The sequence below is a fragment of the Pelodiscus sinensis genome, chromosome 6 (genome assembly GCF_052426305.1).
Source record: "Pelodiscus sinensis isolate ZL-2025 chromosome 6, ASM5242630v1, whole genome shotgun sequence".
NCBI classification, from domain to species: domain Eukaryota; kingdom Metazoa; phylum Chordata; order Testudines; family Trionychidae; genus Pelodiscus; species Pelodiscus sinensis.
This window is the reverse complement of record NC_143057.1, coordinates 55,416,849-55,440,822: the sequence shown is the minus strand read 5'-3', so window position 1 is coordinate 55,440,822 and position 23,974 is coordinate 55,416,849. Positions and strand designations below refer to the sequence as shown.

Genomic DNA, 23,974 nt, shown 5'->3' with positions numbered 1-23,974 from the left:
CTTTAAAGAATATTGTGTATTTTATTACGTGTGGTGTGTATTTGGAATTGCATACACAGCCATGTATTTACTAGCTAAACATACCATAAACCTGGCACCACAAGCCTGTTACTAAAGTTCTACATAACACACCTATTATTGTCACATAATTTATTTGTTCATGTATTGACTAATGCATATTAGTAAAGAGTTTGAAACTAGACAGCCTAGTTAAATGCAAACTAATGTTAAGTACCTTGGGGTCTCTGGCATGGAGCTTTCAGCTTGCCATTACTGTAGATCAGGAAATTTACCCCCCCCCCCCTTTCCCTATTTGGGTTCTCTTCTTTCTGGTTCAGTTCTCCTCCGCATATCCTAAGAAGGTTTATATATCTTTGTTTGGACCGATGATAGTACATACTTGAGACCTGGCAGGTAAAGTTCCCCAAGAGTATAGAAATCTGAAAGTCTGATGGTTGGTTCAGGGTTGGTTCCACTTTCCTGTAATCCTGAGGATCTGATTCAAGCTGTTGTTTGTTTCATTTTTTGTAATGCTGTCCAGAATACAGCATATCACTGCCATGATAATTATCAGATTATTTCTCATTAGGTTTGTAAATGTTTGAGGTGGGTGATATCCTCCGTCTACCTTTAGGTCCCCTTTTGTCCCTTCTTAATGATTTGCACCCTCACTCTTAACATTCTATTTCTGAGAATCTTCTCATCTAGCTAAATTTGTGCCCATAAAGGTGGTGCTTTCCATTTAGCATTATTTCTACCTCCTCCTGCATATTTTCTGCTTTTGTGCACACATTTAAGTGTTTCGGTGCCTCTTTTTATACCTCTTTGTTTTTATGCATTCACATTTTGCTGAAAACATTTTTGGGGGGAGAGGAGAGTGATGCTTAGTATGTTAATTATGAAAAGTGAAAATCATATTGACTCAGAATAGCACATAATAATGTGCTTTATAGAAAAAGAATGAAATTCTTCATTCTGGTACCATGTTGGGTAAGAAGCAAATGGCCTGGTGTTATTAGCAGAAATAGATCTACTATTGCTTTTTCAGGAAAAGAAAAGATCATTCTTAGAAACAAGGTTCTTTCGTGTAGTCATGTTCTTTTGCTAACCTTTTTATCATTTCATGGGACTATGTAAGCAGCTGCTGGAAAGCAGGTAAATAGAAGAATATAGAGTCTAAAGCACTCTGAAAGCTTGTAGGTTTCAGTCCCAGTGGAGACTGACACTCCAGCCTACTTACTGTAGCTAGGATATATTGATTTTTTTTCTACACCATTTTTAGCTGCACCACTGAATTAGATATTGTGAAGCATCCTTCCTTGTGAAGAGAGGAAAAACTGTCATGAACTTTTTCACCCTAACAATAGGGCACCTCAAACTAAACTAGAATGAAAGGAAAAAGCTTTAAGGACTCTTACAAATCTTGCAACTTAACTCTCCATACTGACTCTCCTAACTAAAAGGTGTTCCGCAGAGCTTGAGAAACTATAATAGATGATTGGAAGCAATTAATTTTAAAAATTGTTTTGTTAAAAGTAATCAGTGAAAACACTATATTCCTGTAGCACAGTCTCGGAAGGTTAGCAAACTAGTCTTGTTCAAGTTTTCAGCAAGATGTTCAGTTACTGTTATAATTGGCTGATGAGTAGGTTTGGACCTAACTAGAATGCCAGTGTTCGATTTCACAGTGTCCTCTGTGAAGATATGTCACCATTTATGCTGGCTTTAGTGACAATTTTCTAAAAAGGAAACTCGTGGGAAATCATTATGCTGTTTATATGTCTCCCTTGTTGGAGAGCATTATCCTGTGATATTTTAGCACTGTTTTCCACTGCATGATGGCATCTAGCTAAGGTTAAGGCAGAACACGTCCCTCTGCAGTTTTGTGACTATGTTTTACTTACTGAAGGAGAAAAGATAACTGACAATTAAGTATTTGGGATGTCACTGAAAGAACATGTGCAACTAATCAATGGCATCCTAAGGGAACATGATTTTATGAAGCTGATAAAGTAGAAAAATCTGGATTTTAGTGTTACATAATAATAATTGCACCCTTTCAATAAAAGACATTCCTAATGCTGTGCACAGCAGTATTTCCACTGTTATCTTTTTCAGGAACATGCAGTAGCATATTAAAATGTTCCAGGAATTGGTAAACAGCTTTTTAAAATGTGAAGAAAACATGGTATTCCATGCAGTTGGAACTGACCAATTTGATAAAATGCATTTCCAGAGTCAATTCCTAAATTATTTGCTTTTGGCAGGACTAGGTGTTTTAATTCTCTTCTCATTTTGGAGGGAGAACAAATATGCAGCTCTTGTTCTTTAAATCAGTTTGTTAAAACGGCACAGGGATCCATTTTTGGAACTAGACTAGCTATGGTCTTGCTAAGAAGAGTTAAAAGTACATTGAAAAATCCAGACATTAATTTATAACCCTACTGTGATCTTTTCCTGTTTCATAATTACATCTTGGCGTTTGTAAGCAGTCTTACGTTGCTCACTATGCTCCTGTCTAAAATATATAACCATATAACAACCCCTAAAAGAGGAGTTTATTTGTATGTGTTTTATTATTTTAAGTATAGTCAAGGAAAAACACTTCTTCTGCTTATCTTATTTAAAGATTTAGGAGAATATGGTTTGCAGTATATACATTCTTTAAACTACTTTCTAAATGAGAAAGTCTAAAGTTTATGATTGCATTGGTTGTTTCAGATAAATGGAACTGGTTATGATTACTTATTTGATTAATTTTTTAGTTGGAAAACTAAAAGAAATACAGCAAAGATTAGAATATATACATATGTTGGTCAGTTGTCATTGGTGCTGTTTTTCCTTGCTTTCAGCTTCTTATGCAGCCTTTCCATTATATTGCATATAAACCAAAGGGGCAAATTCTCTGCTAGTCTGATTCCACTGAAGTCAGTGGAGTTGGGCCAACAGAGAATTGTACCCCAAATTGGGATAATTCCAGAATGTCATGAATTTATTCTTTAATATCTCTGGCAGCATGCAAAATATAGCTTAGACTTTTTTGGCATGCATTATCTAGAAAATGTACTGCAGTTCAATAAAGCCATATGAAAATATTGTTATTTCATTGCTTCATGACAGTCTGACAAAATGCCACAACAAATCAAGCTGGGGTCTGTTTGTCTGTCTGTCTGGCATTTTTGCAATTCTGCAGTTTCATGTTTGTTGGTTTTCAAAATAAAGGGCTTGAATAGGTGCTCAACTAATGGGAGCATGATCCTGAAATGTCTAGGGATATAATGTCCATGGGAGACCTTGCAAAAAAACAAGATGAATGAAATCAGGGGTGCTGTATAACTAATTATCCAGGCTTGGAAGCATTTGATTTGGAATGATAACTGAGTGACCAGCAGCAACAACAAATAAGTTTACTTCAGCAATGTATTAGCATTGTCAAAATGACTTCTCTTGTTCAGTGACATGTCCTTCCCACCACCTTTCTTTCTTCTTAAGTTTACCCACATCTGACCTCACTAGCTGACTCAGACGGCTCTAAGATGATGTATGATAAGTTCAAGAAGTGGAACAAAGGGATTGTGTGTAAATGACAGATGCCCTGAAGCAATTCTTGTATATATGATTTTTGGTGCAAAATGTATTAACAATAGTAAATATTTTTGTTTGAGAAAATAACGCACATTGATATGCAATTCACATATCCTTTGAATATGCATCCTCCTCCGCCCCTCCTGCTATGTTTAACTTGAATGCAGAGCAAGATGAATTTTTCAGCAGCATAGTGCTGATTTCACAGAATATAAATGAAGAGGCATTTAATGCTGCATCCTCATTTAAAGGTGAACTGAAAGGCTTTGTACCAGCCAAGACCTGAGAGAACTCTGTTACTCCTGTAAGAGGTCGTGTCATGGTAAAATAGTTTAGGGGTAGCATTCTCTAACCCTATTTTTTTAACATATCGTAGTGACATCAGTTCTTTCTGGAGAAATACAGAACTCTGAACTCTGATCCTGAAAGCAAAGTAAAAAGAGAACTAATATGTAAATATCTTATTTTTTTAATTTTATTTTTAAGTCCAACCATATCATGTTGTAATGTTTATAAATCTTAACTAGGTTTTTTTGTTACACAAATAGTTGAGTTGATCTTGCCCCATGTATACTACTGCACCATAGTAACATATCTGAAGAAGTAAGCTTTTGTACCGTATAAGGTTCATTACTGGTAAGGAATGTTGTCTCGTGCTTGTATTGTGTACCAACCCTTGCCTCTTGTTTTCTCAACCTATCAAAATGATTCTGTTCTTACCACAGCCCTAATCCTGCAAGCACAGAATGCAAATTTGCTTGTGTGAGTAGTTTTTCATCAAACTTTACTTGTTATTCATATGCATTGTGTTGCTGGATTAGGCCTCTGAGATGGAAAGCTTCCTAGGGGTGCATCTACACAGCACCCTTACCTTGAAATAAGCTACACAATTTGCACTGCACTGTGCAAGTTGCATAGCTTATTTTAAGGTAATTTTGAAATAGCTTATTTCAAAATTTGGCATTGTCTACACAACGACAAATTTGAAAATAAGGTGCTATTCCAAAATATCCCTTAACCCTTGTGCAGTGAGGTTTACAGGGACGTTGGAATAGCAAGACTGTTATATTTCGATATAACAGGCTAGCTCTTAAGAGGTAGAATAGCTATTTCCAAAATAGCTCCACTGTGTAGACGTAGTCTAATAGAAAGTGACTATGTATGCCTTTTATCTCTTATGTGCCATTCATACATATGGCTTTTGTAATGACAAGTGGCAATGTTAAAGTGGAGATGAGTTACAAGCAAATGGGGCCTTAATTCTCCAGAGAAACCATGACCTGTAGGGTTGCCAACTGTCTAATCATGCAGCCCCAAAGACCATTGCCCTGCCCCTTCTTCAAGGCCCCAGCCCCTGCTTACTCCATTTCCCCTCCCTCCATTGCTTGCTCTCCCCTGCCCTCACTCACTTTCACCAGGCTGGCACAGAAGACTGGGGTTCAGGATGCAGGCTCTGAGCTGAGGCAGGGGGATGGGGTGCAGACACTGGTAGGGAGTTTAGGTACGGGCAAGAGTATAGGCTCTGAGGGAGTTTGAGTGCAGGTGGGGCAGAGGGAATTTGGTGGCAGAAGCCCGTGTGGGATTAGGGAGGGGAGTGTGGGGGGCAGTCTCTGGGAAGGAGTTTGTGGGGGGGAGGGGTGGCCTCTGGGCTGGAGCATGTGGTTGGGGTGCTGGCTTTGGGAGGGAGTTTGGATGCTGGGGCAGGGGAGTTGGGGTGCAGGTGGGGATGACAGGTGCAGGCTCCAGCCAAGCAGTGCTTCCTGTTGGCTGTTCCCAAAAGCTACTCAGTTCCTGGCTAATGGAATCTATGGAATCAGTGCAGGAGTTGTGTGCAGAGACCCTCCTATTCAGCAACCACAGGGGCATTTCTGGGAGCAGCACAGAGCGAGAAGGGGCAGGGAGCCTGCCTTAGCCCAAAGGTAACAATAAGCTGATGCTCCATTAAAAGACTGCCTAGCTTAGGGCCAGGCTTCAGATAGTGTCGTCATCCTGGGCTGTGTAACCACAGTGCTCACAAGCTCCAGCCCTGCTGCTCTGGTGGCCAGGGTGGGCCACACGGTCCCTTTCTTCCCAGGGAACCAGCAGCTGGGCGGTGATATTCCCCTTCCCTAAGCCTACTCTACACTCTATCCCACAGGTACTGTCCCTCTGCCCTCATCTCACCCACACTGACCTCCTGCCCTGAGTCCCCCACACTCCATCCCACACATAAATGTCTTACAGGCACTTTCCTATCACAAGTTCCCATCCCTGATCCTTCTAAGTATGTGTATGGGGGGGAGGAGGGCTGCGATAGGACAGTACCTGTAAGAAATTTTACTTACTTTCACCCCTGCCTTAGCCCCGCTGCATTGCCAGGTTGTCAGCACCCAAAATCTCCCAAAGTGGCTGTAGTAGCCTCTGGGAGAGAGCACACAATTCTAGGAGTCTCCTGCTGAAAGAAGAAGGGTTGGCAACCCAAGTGTTTGTGAAGTATTTTATTTGTTCTATGTGAGGAGTGGAGAACAGCTACTAACTGCATCCTACCAGTTATTATAAAACTGTAGAAGTCTATCCTGTTCTTTTAAAAGATCAGTTAGTCTCTCATAGGGAATGTTTTTTTTTTTTAAAGTCTATTAAATTCATTTCTTAGGGTATGTCTACATTTGCCCCCTAGTTCAGACTAGGGAGGCAAATGAAGCATACCAAAGTTGATAATGAAGCGTGGATTTAAATATCCCACCCCTGATTAGCATATTCGCGGCCGGTCGCCATTTTAAAATGCCGGTCGCCCAATGTAACTTGCCACGTGTAGATGTGGTCGTCCGATTTAAAACCCTTCCCTCGAACTAACTGTTACTCCTCGTGCAATGAGGAGTAACAGTTAACTCAAAGGAAGGGTTTTAAATCAGACTTCTGTGGAACATTATGGCAGTTCTATGATTCTTGATAGTAGATCTTTCATAAGGCCTTTGTCATTAGTGACCACACTATAGCTGTGACCAGTGCATTGTAAGCCGATCTGTCAAGCCAAACAAACAATTCACCTTGTTAACATTCCCTAAATCTTGCATTAATAGCACTGAGTAAGCCTATGAACACACAAGAGAGTTCCTTTTTCCTACTGTCATGATGGATGGGATACTTTCAAGTGCTGGAAATGAAGTAGCTGAGATTATTAAGCATGTGCTGCTGTTGATTTTCATTTTTAAAGGGGGCAAAGTAATCAGCATTTTATTCTGAAATGAATGTACTAAAAATTAAACTTGATATTTAAACATATAGTAAACATTTTCTTGAATAGCTTTTTGTCACAGATATTGGCATGGGAAAGGGCAGTGCTGTATCATTGGACGTAATCTCAGAATGTAGTAACATAGACTATGGCAGTGGTCTCCAACCTTTTTAAAGCACAAAATCACTTTTTGAATTTGAGCAATCCAATATCTATCTACCTTAGACCCAAATACCCTTGTCTCGCCTTCTTTGTGCCCCTTCTCTGAAGCCCTGCCTCTGCTAACTCCATCCTCCTTCTCTCTGCCATCCTCCCTCCCTTTCACCAGGATGGGGCAGAGGGTTGGGGTGCAGGCTCTGGTCTTGGATTAAGGGATCTGGAGTGTGAGAGGGACTCTGAGCTGATCTTGGGGCAGGCATTTGGGGTGCTGGAGGAGGTTCTAGGTGCAGGCTGTGGGTGGGTGTTTGGATACAGGGTGGGGGCTTGGGGTACAAGAGGGGGTTCTTGATTGGGGTAGGGTTTCAGGATATGGACTCCAGCTGGATACTGCTCACCTCAGATGGCTCCTTGGTGGTGGTGCAGTGTGGGGCTAAGGCAGGCTCAATCTTACCCTGGCCCTGCATCACTCCCAAAAGCAGCCAACAAACTCCATCCCAAGTCCTGTTGTGCCCCCTCTCTGCTCTGTGGAGATAGGATACCCTGACATCATCACCTCTCTCCCTCTCCTGCCCTGCACAGAAAGCAGGAGGCTCCTGAGGGGACAGCTCCAAGGATAAAAGGGCAGGAGATGCACCGGAGTGGGCGGAAGGGCAGCTGAAGTGCTGGCACTTGATAGCCTCTTGGCCAAACCTGTCAGGATCACCTGTCAGAGGCTCCAAGATCTACCAGAAGATCCCGATCTATGGGTTGGTGACCACTGACTATGGTATTGAAGATGTTTATTTTAGCAAACTTGTATGATTAGAAAAGAATTGGAGTAACTGTAGTTTATTAAAGGTTATCGTAGGGGATAAATAAAAAAGGACGTGAAAAGAATTGAATGATATTATGTATTTTCTGTATTACAGACTATCATTTTAGAAAATGAAGATCTCCCCAAAATATTTCTAGACTTCTTGAATGTTCGTCATGTTCCCTCCCTACCAAAGGCAGAAAGTTATGGGTAAGAACTCATTAACTAAAACAACTCAAAATGTACAGGAAAAACAAGACAGAACTGATTCTCTCATACTGTGTTAGTTTTTTAATTATTTAAAATGGACTTGCTGTTATGTTAAACCACTCAAACTAAAAGGAGCATCAGGTACATTATGAATACATTTATATAGCAACAAAAAGATGATAAAATAAAATACCTATTGTAAAAAGACTTTTATTATATGTCCATTGAAAGCAAAGGAGAAACAGGCTTAGATAAAAGCAAAATAGAAAAAATGGGATTTTCTAGCCAATCTTTGAAATGTCTACCAAAGAAGAATTTTAAAAGGAATGAACGAGAGAGAGAGAGTGTGCATGTGTTGGAATCTGCTTCTACTTGCACCAGTGACCCTCAGTGCATGGCTTCTCCCATCTACTTGTGGAAATGGGGATCAGCTGTGTCCATGGTGGCATCTACATCAGTGTCCACACTTCCCTTCCAGATAAGAACTCAGGGTTGGTTTAGATGGAGGGGGGAAGGAAGATGCCTATTGTCCTCCCTTAAGTGTACCAGAGATTCCCAGAGTCATATAGGTAAAATTATATTGTATTCTGTTGTTTCTTCCCTTTAAGGATGAGATTCTCTGCTGTACCTCTTAAGAGGTGGAACATTCGAATTCACACTCTTGGGAGAGGAGAGTGGCCAAAGAGGTTTAATGTTGTGGTTTTGTCATCCCTATCCTGAGCCTGCCCTCAGGCAGAGCAGGTTCTGGATTAATTTAGGAAGCCCCAAGGGCAAGGCTGATTTACAGCACCATTCTTGGGCTGTCCTATAGGTTGTATCTCTGCCTGGAATTCCTACAACATTGTGTGCTGTGGCCCTGCCTCTGACTGCCTCAGCTTTTTCCCTAGCATGCCAGGGCTTGTGAGATAGTCCTAGGAAAGTGGCCTTGTAACTGTCTTCTGCAGTTCCTGCACTCAAGCAGATTTGGGGGGTTGGGAGCCCCTTTATGCTGCTGCAGCCCTTTTACCTGGTGTAAAGTGGCTGGAGCGGGGGTTAAGGATCTCACTGAAACCCTCCTGTGGTCAAGGAAGTTTCCAGTAGAGCTGTGCTGTCGGTCAGTATGGCCAAAGCCACAGCAGACTAGAACTACTATGGAAGTAAAGGGATTTTGGACAGGCTTTGTGGGGTCAGGTCTTTGCTTTTTTCCACTCTATAGTAAAAACTGCTCCATCCCAGCAGAAGAATGTATAGGAAACTGTCAGGGCAGTTTCGTAGCCTTTTGTATTCCTTTATGTGGGTGTTTCCAAAAAGACTTCAATCTCAGTCATGATTTTTCATAAAACCTTCTAATTATAATTCCAAATTATGAGTTTGGGAAATCATAGTTCACTTTCAGTACATATACTGGAGATGTAAAAACACGGTTAATCAGTTAACTGGTTAAACCTTAGATTTAACCAGTTAACCGATTAAGTTGGATCCTGAGCCTCCCCTGCTCGTGGCAGGCTGCAAATGGCGGGCTCCAGTAAGAGTGATGCTTACCAAGTAACCGGTTACCCGTTCACATCCCTAGTACATACATAGAAACTCTTTAAGGGATGTAGGAATTCTTTTACTCATCAAACACTTTATAAAATTGGTTTTAAAATGTTCACATAACAGCAAACATACTTCACTTAGAGCTCGTGTAATGTTATCAGTTATGCTATTGTCGATAATAATGTGAAACATAAATGTTCTAACTTTATTGCCCCCCCCCAAAAAAAAGTAAATATGGCAGCTTCAGTGATTGAGGGATGAGCTACTTGACACTCTTCTCTTGTAGTTAATGATGTCAACCAGAATCTCTCAAAGGAATTGTACCCCCATCACTTTTATATCTTTGTGCATGTGAACCTATTCCAGTGAAATATATGTTGTCATTTACAAGCTGTGATCACTATAAAATCATGAGAGTTCTTCCATATTAATTGCATTTCTAGCCACTGACAAGAAAAAGGGTCCTTTCTTTTGTAAAACTTATTAAAAATTTCCTTGGTATAGGGAATTACATGTTAATGTCACTATAAGGAAGCATAATCTTATTTGTCTGCATTTTTGTTTTAGCTCTTTTGATGAAACAGAATCCGAAGAATCAAGGTGAGCAACTCACAATTTCTGCTAGTGTTTCTTAAATGTGTAAGAAATAAAAGCCAGGCTTTCTTTGCTAATTTTCTCAAGGAGCTTGGTTTAATAGTCTACTAATGTATAAAACAAGGGTACTGAAATAATTCTATATACATAAAGTGATTTCCTACATTTGTTCCAACAATTGACAAAATAGCAATAGTTTGGCATTAAACTTATTAAACACTGCATCTGGCTTCATAAGCGAGACCAGATCTGTTTATAGTATGAATTGCACATGTCTCAAATTTATATTCTGGAATTTCTTACAGAAACTTAAGGGACCTAGGACTTAAAGAGCTTAACTCTCTGAGTATTTTTACCCCATGCTAGGTGTTTGTAACAAGTGGCCTATAATTGAAAGAGAGAGGTTTTTTTTCCCCATGCTTTTAACAGAACTTTGCATACATTCAGTTTCACTATATGTATTCAGTCAGTCTGTTGGTTGCTCCTGTTGTTTTCACGTGCAAAGAGATGAATATTTAAAAAGACCCTGAAACCAGGAAATGTGATTGTAAAATCTTAAAGCTTGGAAGGGGAATTTAAATACAGCTTTAGAAATTGTTTATTTAATTAAAAGAAGAAGACAGTACTCCTGCTCTGGTCCCTTAACTCCAGGTAAAAGAGCCAGGGCAGTGTGAAGGGGCCTTAGCAGCCTTGCTACTGGTTCCCTTGACATAGGGGGTAGACTGCTGCCATAAGGCTGTTTTCCAGTTATACTCTCACAAGCCTTGGCAAAGGGGATGTGTTGGGGTTGTGTCTGCTGCAGGAGCACTGCAGAGATTTCGAGTAGTTCTGTGGCTGATTGGGCAGCCCCAGAGACTTATTTATTGTAGAGGATACTCCGTGGCAGTCTAAATATTCTTTCGGACCACAGAACAGCCATGAATCAGGAGGGGCATCGTGGTATCTTAAAGCTATCACCATCTTTACTACCTCCTCTTTGGACTTCGTTTCAAATTTCAAGCTGATGCTGTTGCCTTACGTGACTAAGCAACAGTGTGCTTTGCTCCCAGAACGCTTTCTCCTTTCCATAGAGTTTGCGCAAATAAACATACCAACATGATTCCTGCGCAGCTTGATTACCTCACTTTATCAAAGGGAGTTTGTAGTATATCCTGTTTACCGTCCCTTGATGCTGATATTCTTGTGCTTGACCTTTCCAGCAAACTGTCCCACCAGCCTGTGCTGCTGTTCCTGAGGGATCCATATGTCTTGCCTACAGCCACTGGTAATCAAACTTGTCATCTGTTAACAGCTCTTTACTGATCTGACCCTACACCACATAAACCACATTATTATTATTATTATTACAGGCCTTTTTGAGTAATACTGGTCCAAATTCTAATAATCTGCCAGTAAACCTGTTGTGCTTACATTAAGCTCTTTTAAAATCCAAATTGGGACAGGTGATTTATATAATGATATAATTTTGTTCTCTCTCCGTTGTCCTCCTAACCAAATCTACTATGGATTCAAAGACAAAAAGACTTAAAATACTGCTTCTTTTTGTTGTTGTTATTGACCATGTGCATTCTTTTGCCTACAGGGTTTAATCTAAAAGGCACAGTCCTTTTTTAAGTGTTTTTTCTCTAAAAACCAGTTGAGCTACTGTGAGCAAGTTTATATTTCCATTTGGGTTATTGTCATTTTTTATTATTTCTTAGCGGTAGATTTTTTTTAAAAGATTGTCTATTTTGAGCATAATATGCGTCTTTGGAGAATATTTATTTGATCTATTAAAATGTATTTCAAAAGAACATTTGGAAGAGGTAGTTATAATCTACCATCTCTTTTGCTCTTCCTCAATATCCTTTGTAAAAATAATTCAAGGTCTTTTCCCCTTTGTTTTTCCCTGGAGATTATATTATTGGCAGATATTGCAGTGTTCCTGCATTGTTCATTTGAATTGATAGAAGTGTCGCCCTTTCCACACTTTTGTATAAGAAAATGTACTTTGTGCATGTATAAATTTCAGTATGCGAATTTTCCATTTAAATTGTAAATTAGGATTTTCCAGTGAGGAGGAAAAATAACAAATTGCTCTTACTTATTTGTTAAGCTCTGTCTCCCTGAATGTGGGCTGCTAACAAAAATGACAGCTTTGGAAATAATCTGACAGTTTGGAGCTTTCCACACATAGTTCTGCAAATACACCACATGTTCAAAGCATGCATCAAGAAATTATAAAATTGCTTTAAATCAGGACATTTAAAATAATAATTAATATTGGGTTCTTTGTGTTTGCCTTGGGTTTCTCAGCCTTTGGTGTGCACTTCCTGCACACTTTCAAATCCCTCGTCCCCCAAAACCATGAGAACTAGAAATTTAAAAAACACACTGAGATTCTCAAGAAGCCACATGACTCCAAGAGCTGGGACTTGTAACATCAGATATTGCGTGACTTATGATAAAAGCATGAGAACTGGCATGCTAGGCACATGATTCCTAACTTACAATAAACCTCCAAAGTCAGACCTGGATTCCTCCAAAGCAGAGTGTAATTACTGAAGCTTTTATTCTTTGAGTGAACCTGTTAAACTATATAGCAGGTATAGTATACCAATAAACATCAAGGATTCAAACTTTAATAGGGTTCAAAAAAAGACCTAGATGTATTCATAGTGATTAGGACCATCAATGGCTATTAGCCAGGATGGGTAGGAATGGTGTCCTTACCCTCTGTTTCTCTGGAGGTGGGTGACAGGAGAGGAATCACATGAGGATTACCTGTTGTGATCCCTTCCTCTGGGACATCTGGTATTTGCCACTGTCGGCAGACAGGATACCGGGCTAGATGGATCTTTGGTCTCACCTAGTATGGCCGTTCTTATGTTTCTTATGTTTAGGGTGAAATCCTGCCCCCCATTGAAACCAATTATTTTAAGGGCTTGGGGGGGTTAGATTTTTCTCTATTTAAATTTTCACCAATTGCAGGAAATTTGGTTAGGGTCAGACAGTAATTATTTAATGATATTAGGCTGTGAGACAGTGTAAAAACTAGACAGTGTTAAAACTTTGTAATGGTTAAAACACAATTTTTCAACATCACATGTCAAAGTATAGGTCATATCTCCTAGACCCAGCATCCTGGGGACCTGACTGATCCCAAACTAGGGAATCTACTGGACCAGAGGAGGTCAATACTAACCCCTTTTTTGGAAGCCCCCTAATTCCTTGTAAAACGAGGTGTACAGGAGCTTCCGGAAAAGGGTTTTTTTTCCCCAACATTTAGCCCCATGTAAACAGATCAAATATCACAAAAGCCTCTTGTGGAAAAAGAATTGGAAGAAGATATGCAAATGTGAGCGCAATTTGCATACCTTCATCAAAAAAAACCCACAGTGTAGCCGTGCCCTCAGGGATGTCAGACCACAGATGATGTCAGACTATAGAAGTCAAATCTGTATACCAAATTAATATCCTTGAATCTCACTTTGCCTGCCAGTTTTAGTTATTATCTGGAAATATTCTTCATTGGTTTCTCTGGGGTGAAATCAGCATTTACCAACATTTACTGACAAAAAACTAATGCTTCCAAGCCTAACTGTATTGTACCATTTCCATCTGATCCACATAATATCTCAAATTATTACAGAAGCTTTTAGTTCTGACTTTTGCAACACTTGGACGTCTACATTTTTTCTTACAACTTGTACTCTAAGAATGACAATACTTTTTATTGAAGTCACTGAGAATTTAATATTTAATTTAACTATTTTAAGTCATGGTTCCTTTTTAAATGGCTAGTTTTAATGTGTGAGATGTGTTGAGATGCCAAACATTTAGTTAATAGCATTCAAAACAAACAACTCTTCAGGGATTCACCAAAGGGTTTTTTTGGTTGTTGTTTGTTTGGGGGGTTTTTGCCTTGAAACATAATTCTTAGTTTTTTATATAGCAAGTGAAAAAAATGTTAGTTCAATGAGTTTGTATTTATTCTCAACTGTTCAACAGCCCTTAGCTGCTTCCAGTTCACTCCTCAGAACAATTTTTGATTTACAGGCAGTCCCCGGGTTACGTACAAGATAGGGACTGCAGGTTTGTTCTTAAGTTGAATTTGTATGTAAGTCGGAACTGGTACATATTGTAGGGGAAACGCTAGCCAAACATTTCTCCAGAGGTCAGTTTTATTCTCCCACACCTCACTTCCCTCAGTCCTTTATTCTCAAGATGAGGTGTCTGCTGAGAAAAGCCGCTCCGCGTCTCCCTGGTCTGCTGGGGGAGGGGGGGGGCGCTAGCTTCGCGTCTCCCTGGTCTGCTGGGGGGAAGCAGCTAGTGCGGGGTTGCCTCACCCCGTTTGTAAGTAGGGATCCGATGTAAGTCGGATCCATGTAACCCGGGGACTGCCTGTACTATGAAACAGCAAAATGTCTTTTTCATTACATTATGTTACATGATTTTTATACAAGAAAACTTTAACAGTCTATTATCTCTATCCTATTTTAGAAATTACAAATCAGTATTATGTCCTGATTTGTCCTGATTTTACAGAAACAGGATTAGGACTAACACACCTCTTTCACTGATTTTAATACGTTCTGTATATTTTCAGTTTACCACAAAGGGCAAAAAATAAATAACTTTTATAATTTTGCCTCCTTGATTAACTCTACTACCTTAATGGATTCTCATCCTCTCAAGTAGCAGCCCTTTCCTGATAATTCACAATACTATGACCAAAATTGGACTTCTGTTATAATCAGTCACAGAACGTATTAGTTTTCTGTATTACATACACCGAAATGTTTATACCGTATATATAAAATCATTTGACATTTCCACGGTTTACTTTTTTCTGTAAAAATGACAAGGGGCTTTTTCATTGTATCTCTTTGGAGAAGATAAACTAACAGTTGTTTAGATCAGAATTTAAGTTTGTCTTTTCTTCTTTTCCTGGGTAAATTTCACATGTATTAACATTGTCCTGTGGTGTTATACAAGGAAAAAATGGTACCAAAAATTAATTTCTCATTTGCTCCTGCTATTATCAGTCTTTAGAAAACACTGGGCCAAATTCTGTGCTACTGCTATTTCGATTACATCCATTTGTTTTGTCATAACTGAGTACAATTAGCCTCTGTTAATGTAACCTATAAAATAGTTTAAAATAAATAAGCAGGTCTAATTTGGGAAAAAAGAAATTTGTTAGAGGAGCAGTGAACCAAAATTATTACTACTGTTTTCAAATGATCTATACCACTGTTTCTCAACCTTTTTTTTATAAAGTACCCCTTTTCCAAAAAAAAAAAAGTATCTCCAGTACCTACAGTTTTCAGACACGCAAAAATGTTTTTACCATTGCAACACATTTGTTTAAACGAATTAATTATAGGTGGGTGGTCGATTACATTTTTGGGGGTAAAAAGTACAAAATAATAAAACTCTAAAACTTAAAACAAAAAAATCAGTTTTATCCAAATTTCAGTTGTATTGATATACTCCCCAGACTTCTCTTGAGTACCCCCTAAGGGTACTCATACCACTGGTTGAGAAACACTGCTCTACACAACAGACAACTGCAAAAAGCCATCAGTAATGCATTTTCAAAATGTCTTCCATGTACAAGAAGTCTGGGCACAAAAACAGAGAGAGCCTTAGCTGTACTAAGTATATGGAGTCATTGAGTTCTGGCATAATCTGTGATTTCAACCCATTTGTGGCAGATGGATTAGATTATAGTTTTCAAATCATGTGGATGTGATTATATAAATTAATTCAAATAAATAACATTTAACAGATAAATGGTTATTTTTGCATCATTTTGTCCCACTTTTACTTTTTGTCTTTCACAATAATTCTTGATCTAGGAAAGATGATTTGTTATCTTCCTCTGTAATTGAATACACATTGGCTACGTCTACACTGGCCCCTTTTCCGGAAGGAGCATGTAAATTTCACCTATCGTCGTAGGGAAATCCGCGGGGGATTTAAATATCCCCCGCGGCATTTAAATAAAAATGTCCGCCGCTTTTTTCCGGCTTTTAAAAAAGCCGGAAAAGAGCGTCTACACTGGCCCCGATCCTCCGGAAAAAGCGCCTTTTTCCGGAGGCTCTTATTCCTACTTTGAAGTAGGAATAAGAGCCTCCGGAAAAGGGTGCTTTTTCCGGAGGATCGGGGCCAGTGTAGACGCTCTTTTCCGGCTTTTTTAAAAGCCGGAAAAAAGCGGCGGACATTTTTATTTAAATGCCGCGGGGGATATTTAAATCCCCCGCGGATTTCCCTACGACGATAGGTGAAATTTACATGCCCCTTCCGGAAAAGGGGCCAGTGTAGACGTAGCCATTAGGTGCAGAGATTCATTAAGTGCAGAGATTTTAACTTTCTCACAATCAGATAACTCTGCTGCTAAAACTAAAACTAGTTTTACTTACAACAATGAGTTTTATTAATCACTCATGAACATTTGACTCCATTTAGTTACACCCTATTTTTAAAGACTGATTTTCTGTATGGGATTTGTTTTTTCAAACTATCCAAACCCTTCCAGGAAATCCTGTTTTTATTTTTGTTGGTACCTAAAATTTCTGTGAGTGGGAGCTGTCATACTCTTTTGCTGAAAAGAAGCCTTTGCCACATGAATTTATTCCCCCCTTTTTAAAAAAAAAAAAAAGGTTAAGGCTTTCAAGAGCCGTAAACTTTGATAACTTACTACAATAAAACTCCAGTTGTCCGGAATCTAGTGGTCCGGCACTCCTGATAGTCTCGCACCTACTGGAACCCGGAAGTGCTCCGGCCAGCCAGACAATTGGAGCTGCTCTGCCCCCGGCTTCCCCAAGTCAGCCACTGGTCAGTTTCAGCAGTGGCTGACTTGGGGAAGCCTGGAGCAGAGCAGCTGGGGTGCTGCTGGGTTGGTCCCATGCTGCTCAGTTCCCCACCGACCGCCCACCCCCACCCCAGACCCCTCATAACCCCCCCTTCCGGTACTCTGGCATATCTGATAATCTGGCACCCCCTGGGTCCTAAAGGTGCCGGATTATCGGAGGTTTACTGTAGTTATTAAGGTTTGAAGCTGCTAGCATAGCTTTCAACCTTCTTGGTTTCAGCTAATACTTTGACTTTTCAAAAATCACACTTTTATATAGCTGCCAAGAAGCACAATTAGTAAACATTTTGAATTGCCCAAAGGGGCTCTAGCTGCTATAAACAGGTGAGAGGTTTTAAAGTAATGAGATATCTAAAGCGATACTCATTTACAGCTTTTTATAAATTCTCAGACAACAACCAGCACTCTTCCACACCATAAAAGTATTTTAAATGTTATACACTCACTTTTTTTTTCTTGAATCAACCACAACTCTTAGTGAGCCTCTTTTAGAATCCCTTGGTCTAGACGCGGGGATAAATTCGAATTAAGATACGCAACTTCAGCTACATTAATTGCATAGCTTAAGTCGAAGTATCTTAACTCAAATTTTGGCTGTCCACACCGTGGGAAGTCGAAGGGAGCACTCAGCACACTCCCAGCACTGATGGGAGCACCCTCTCAGTTTGAATTCGCGTGTTTTCACTAAACCTGTTAATTCAAATCCTGGAAGGGTTTAGCTGCTTCCATCTTATCTGAAGTGTAGACATGACCAATCAGAAGTGATGTGGACTTAGTTATGGCTACGTTTGTAGCCGGGAGTCTCAAAGACAGACTTGGGTTTGTGAGACCTACACTATCTTGCTAAAAATAGAAGTATAGATGTTCCCACTTGAGCTGGAAAGTGGACTCTGAAACCTCTGCCGGGTGGGTCTCAGAACCTGAGCAGGAATGTCTGCACTATAGTGTAATCCCAACTCTCTAGATCCGGTCTCTGAAGATACATCTACATTACATGCTTCTTTTGGCAGCATGTAGTCCTAGTATAGGTATAAATAGCAGAGTAGCTGGTGGGGTGCAGCTTATGTGAGTTAAGACATGCCTCAAACATTTGGGTACGCACACAAGTCCATATCCTACAAGGCCTACATGCATCTTCCAACCTGTGTCTCCCTGTTGACCCTTCTGTTTTTAGCACTGTAGTGTACTGCTTACCTCCCTGCTCTTGGGGTCTTTCTGCATGAAAGGAAAAGACTCCAGTAGTAGGGAAAGGCTCTGGAAGGGTAGGCAGTGGAGAAAGTCTTGAGCAGTTCCCTTCTGTCAGTGCTCTTCACCCACTGGAGGGAAAAATTCCAGCAAGAGAAGAAAGGCTGGAATCTTTCCCAGGGAGGGGCTGCTGAAGCATTTTCCCCACAGCTTCCTGCCTACAGGAGTCTTTTGGTGACGTGGGTTGCGCTACAGCACACGTGGACAGTTGGCTTTTCACTGCAGCATTTAGCTATATATAGACTACGCACCACCAACTCAGGTGTGTAGTGTAGATATAGCCTGAGAGTCAATGCTGTGGAGTGGAAAGCTGTTTTGGTATTTTTAATAGTGTAGTTGTGTTCTCTGCCCTCAGGCCTCCAAACATGTGCATATGCTTCAGTAAGCATGTGAGGAGTCCTGCTCTCTGCATTGGATCAGGAAATCAGTAGTACTTCTCACATGCTTAAAGTTAACCACTTGCAGGGTCAGTATTTTAATTGGCAAAAGCTATCTGAGGAGCTGCATATTCTAAACGCCAAGAGCTGTTGCTTGCTTCTTTGTAGATGTTTCTTATTTCTGTGGAATAGGGAAATAGTTGTCCTCAATTCCTCTACTCTTATTTCTCTTATTTGGAAAGAGAAATCCTGAGAAAGCAAGGTGCCTTATATTGTCCAAACTCTCACATTAATTTGATATGAAGATTCTTGCAGAATCTTGGCTTGTAAAAGGCCAGTCTCCTCTGTCTTACATTAACAGTTAGATGGCTTATCCCTTCACTCTCCCACTTCCCTGGTCCTTCTCACATGAACAGAGAACAGCAATATCCAGAAGTCCAGAGATGCAAACAATTTAATGTTTATGGGGGTTAGCTTCCAGCAAGCAGGAATCCAGTTTCCATTTCCCCAAAACCAGCCACATTGAAATAAGGCAATTTTGGGTTGTTAAAAAGGCAATGCAATCTGTCACCTCCAGAAAAAGGGAAGAACCTCGAAGATTTAAAGAAAACTTTGATTGATAGCTTTCTTTCTGGCAAGGACCCACTTACCAATAATTGGAGCTGCGAAATCCTCATTTCTTTATTGTTTTGTCATTATGGACTTCTCTTCTCTATTGTTTATCTGTATGGTCTCTGTTTAGTTCTTTGATTTTTCTGTCTGCTGTATAATGGATTTTGCTGGGTATGACCCAATTAAGGTGGTGGGATATAATTGGTAATCATGTTACAGTATGTTAGGATTGGTTAGTTAAATTTCAGTAAAATGATTGGTTAAGGTATAGCTGAGACTATTACTATATAAAACAGGAAAAAAGAAACTGGATTTGTGCTTGCTCAAAACTAATCCCATTGAACACCAAATTGTTTACATCTCCAGATTTAAGGTATTGCTGTTCTCTGCTCGGGTGAGAAGGCCAATGAAGAGGGAAGGCAAAAGGATAAGCATTCTAACATCAGATAACAGTAAAAATGTTAAAGCAGCATTTTATTTATATTTAACTTGATAGCATATAATGAATTAATTCTATGTTTAACTTAAATCTATATCAGTACTGAACTTTAATTATTGTTATTTGGGAGATTTTGCCTAATGGACTTAGGTTTACGAGTCCTGTCAGACTGGCTTTGAATCTTTGTTGCATAAAACGTAAGATTGGTTAACTTTATGAACACATCATTCTTCATATAAAATACATTCTCTTCTTTTAAATAAAAAGTGCAAGATATCCACAGGTTTGACTTCTGTAGTCTAGACTGCCGTAGTCCAGAAACATCTGTGGTCCAGCATCCCCAGATGTGCTCCCGAGCTGTAGACCCACGCTCAGCAATTTCTCCCCCACATTCCCAGAGCAATGCAAATAGCACATTAGCAATACTCAAACTCAGGGAGGTAGGGGAAGGAGCAGGGATGCTCTGGGCAAGAGTGCATCCGGTGGTAGGGACTGGGAGCGCAGCCCAGTAGCCACGGGGCTCCATGCACTCCCATGGGGCTGTGCTCCTAGTCCCCGGCCACAGGACTCCACAACCACCCTGCCCCTTCTCCCAACTACACTCCCCCCTCCCATTCCCCATTCAGTCAGTGTTGGCCCTTCTGCTGCCACTGGAGTGGAGCCCCACCACAGGTAGCAGCAGAGCAGCTGGCATTGACCTCCCCTAGTCTAGCAGATTGCCTGGTTTAGGACAGGTCAGGTCCCAAGCGTGCTAGACCAGGGAGGTACAACCTGAAATACACAAAATGTTAAAAGGGGTTCTCAAAGGACCAGAATCTAAAATATTAGCGTAATTGAACAAATTGCTAAAGTTCCTTTTGTAAAAGTTGAATAATAGTCTTAAACTTCCTGTATCTTTATAGAAAATTGGTCTAATGATGAATGATGTCTAAAGCCAACCATTTTCAAAAACACCTATGGGGTTGTTTCAATGTTTACATATTAGAATTAAAATATGGCAGATGCTTTATGCAACAAAACCTCAAAGTATGTCTGACACTTTAATATGGTATCGTTTTATAAAATCAATACCAGTTTCCCCATATGTACTGTATGTTATGTATATAATAGAACTAGTGGAAAAACAGGTTTCTGAAACTTCAGATTTGATTTAGAGTGAAATAAATGGATCATGTTTACAGTGTGTATTCTAATACTACAAATATCACTATTGTGAAATTATCCTAGAAAAATGATTTGAGTGTGCAGAGTTTCTTGTGGAACTTGTGGAATCATTAGTGGCTCAAAATGTCAATGCGTTATTTGTAATAATGCTTTATCTGCCATCAGAAGTGAGAATTACCCCACCCATATGTTGCTTATTGAAAAGGTCTCTACTAGTCATACATTCAACCCCAAAATAGTCTGGAGTCTATTGGTTAAATCTCTAACATAAATTATTATATATAATGAAATAACCCTATTAGTAATTTACTAGTTCCGGTAATCACATTTATAATATATTATTTGCCAAAAATATAATCTAATGACCCTAAATTAAGTTATTAAAGGGCACAATCCAACTCCCATTAGAATCAACTATCATCTTTCCACTGATTTTAATGAAAGTTTAATCAGGCCCTATATGAAGTTGGCAGCTGAAGGAGAAACTTACTTTGAAAGTGTGAAGCATCATCTGTGGATGTTTATTCAGCCAATATCTTCTGAGTTAAACCCATCTTTTAGTTTGCTGGCACTGCAAGTTTGAAACTCAATTGTAAGCAATAATGTAAGGTGGAATGGGAAATTCTGACTCTATTAAGGGAGTAAAGTGGGTCACTCTATTTTAGAAAGGTAGAAGTTAGTACATTTGGCGACTATTTTTCTTTTAGTAATACATAGTCTTCCTGCCCCTATGTGGGTCTATTACTTTCTTTCATCAAGTTAATCTGATTGTTTTATTTACTAAGGTAAATATAACATGAAAAAATTATGCTGGTTTCCCTTGCATTTGTACTGAAAATATTTTGTGTCTGTGGGATATTCCCCTTCAAATTTGCCAGGATGACTTTTTCTAAGAAACTTGTCCTTTTATATTGACAGTCTATAATCTTACTGTTCTTGAGAAGCGTCTGTGATGGTGCAGGCATCTTTGAGTCCACTCGGACTAAATGTTGCTATAAACCACAATGGAAAAACTGCTGTGAAGTATTCCCAGTAGCAATCTTGGAATTCCTTCAAGTATATTGAGATTTTGTTAGAAATTGAATTGCCAGTGTAATCCATCTTCTTTGTGAGAAAAGATTCAGATAAAGAGCTGGAGTCTAGCAGCATTAAGTATTAGAACATCCCTTTAAATCAATAAGCTACAAATCTGGCAGCGCTTTTATGCAATGCCCTATGCTATACTAAAGTGGTTTTAGTGCTGAAACAGCATTACTAATAGTACATTCCCAACAGGGATAAACACTATAGTGATGCAATATCCTAAGTTATACTAGTCCTTGCCTTTTTAAATTCCACAAAAGCATTTTTATGGTATTGACATACATAAGAAAGCAGTTTTTCTTTTCTGTTTTTCAGATGACTTTCCAAATGTAGTTATCGAAGGAGTTCTCCATGGGATATTTTATCCCCAGCTACTACTCAGGTAGAAGTGGTGCATGGATAGAAGAACTTTAAAACAAGTCTTGTCAAGGAAATGGACATAAACAAAATTCTGTGGCATGATAGAAATTCCTAGAGGCAAAAAGTCATATCCCCAATTTAATTTTATAAATTGTAGCTTTTAAAATCAGTCACTACAGTTTGTGCTTTTAAAAAAGATATGGAAACAAAGGTTTTCAGCTTATTTAAACTAATGTGTGTGTGTGTATATATACTCTAATACAGGGCTACTCAACACGTGGCCCACAGCCCATTTGTTTGCAGCCTGCGGTGCAGTTTGGGTTTACGTGGAGCTAAATACACAGGTGGGATCTTTTGAACATGGCCTCCCCTGGGAACATGTTCCACAATGGTGAAGCATCTCCCAGGCGGGGTGAGCATTGAAAGATGCAAGCGGACAGGCTGGCTGGAACAGACTGGGAGGAGGCACCAGGAGCACCGGGACATTTTGTGAAAGAAGCTATTTGCATATACATGTGCGTGTACATGCAACCACACTTAAGTTGCAGCCCTCAGCATGTGCTGTGAGTATCATTGTGGCCCCCTGGGATTCCAACGTTGAGTAGCCCTGCTCTAATATTTAATACTAAAGGATGACAGTCATACACTGAATTACACTAACCTTCAAAAAAAAATTAAAAGCTTTAATATTTCTTGTTTTTGTATTACAAATTACACTAATTCTTTTTTATATCAGCATAGTCCCAGTGCATTACCCATTGCTGGCAATGAATGCACTGAAAGTGCTGGCACTGAAGACAGTATGAGAGAGACTGCAGAGTAATTTTTTTAAAATGCAATTGCTTAACTGAAAATTCAATGTAAAAGTATTGTATTAGTATTCTAAAGGTAAATACTTCAAATCTACAGCTTAATGTTTGGTGGAACAGTGTCAAGTTCTATCTGATTGGGAATTTCCACCTTCTGCAAAGCAGCTTTGTTTCAGAATGTTGGTTGTAGAGAACTTCTCTTATGGCATTCTAAACTTGACGTTTGGCATGATATTTATACCAACAGCCTCAGTCAGTTGTTACTTCTAGTATTTGTTTAACATCCAAGCCAATTTACACTCTGTGCTTATATCTTATATTTAGTGAATCACAGCTTATACCACTTTATGGTAAGGTCAAGCAGGGATAAGATTTACTACTAAAATAGCTAAAAAATAATTATTTGTTAACATAAACTTCAAATTTGTTATGTCCATTACTAGATACTGTGCTGTAAAATAAACTATTGGAACTTGCACACAGGAGCATATGAACTGTGAATGTATCATTTGTATTCATTTCTAACCAAAAAGGGTACATTTCAAAGTTTCTTACTCCAGCTACTTTTCCTCACACATCTCATTCCCGTCACTAACCCTGGAAGAGTGAGAAAATGTTTGCCTCATAATTTGCAGTTTTCAGCACCTTGATGCATTAAATGTATATAGCAGTATGCCCAGAACATCACAGTATTCAGTTCTGCTGTACTGCCGCTTCATTAATATATAAATAATTCATAGAGCTGACTGGAGTAAGGGACTTCTTGGCACAATTCATGGCAGAATTGGGCCCTTACAAAGTAGTGTAATCCTGAGGGAGTAATAGTGCCTCCTGCCAAACACTAAACTGATTTTCAAGCTGTTCTGATGATTTATGAGACAGCGCAAGATTTGGGACTTAGGTAGTACAAAGCTGTCAGTTTCTACAAGGCTTGAAAATATAATCTGAAATCA

At 39.5% G+C, this 23,974-nt stretch overlaps 1 protein-coding gene across 2 annotated transcripts in view; it reads left to right on the top strand.

Moving 5' to 3' along the window:
- Positions 1-23,506, top strand: part of SNX24 (sorting nexin 24) — a 153,930-nt gene extending 130,424 nt beyond the window's left edge. The window contains exons 4-8 of one of the 2 annotated variants that reach the window (XM_089779284.1): positions 7,867-7,961; positions 10,047-10,079; positions 11,273-11,337; positions 22,168-22,234; positions 22,477-23,506. In XM_089779284.1, coding sequence (XP_089635410.1) covers positions 7,867-7,961; positions 10,047-10,079; positions 11,273-11,337; positions 22,168-22,234; positions 22,477-22,570 — 354 coding nt within the window. In that variant the 3' untranslated portion in view covers positions 22,571-23,506. Of the gene's footprint in view, positions 1-7,866; positions 7,962-10,046; positions 10,080-11,272; positions 11,338-22,167 lie in introns of both variants that reach the window. The other variant, XM_075931941.2, reaches the window with a different exon arrangement.
- Positions 23,507-23,974: the final 468 nt, after the last annotated feature.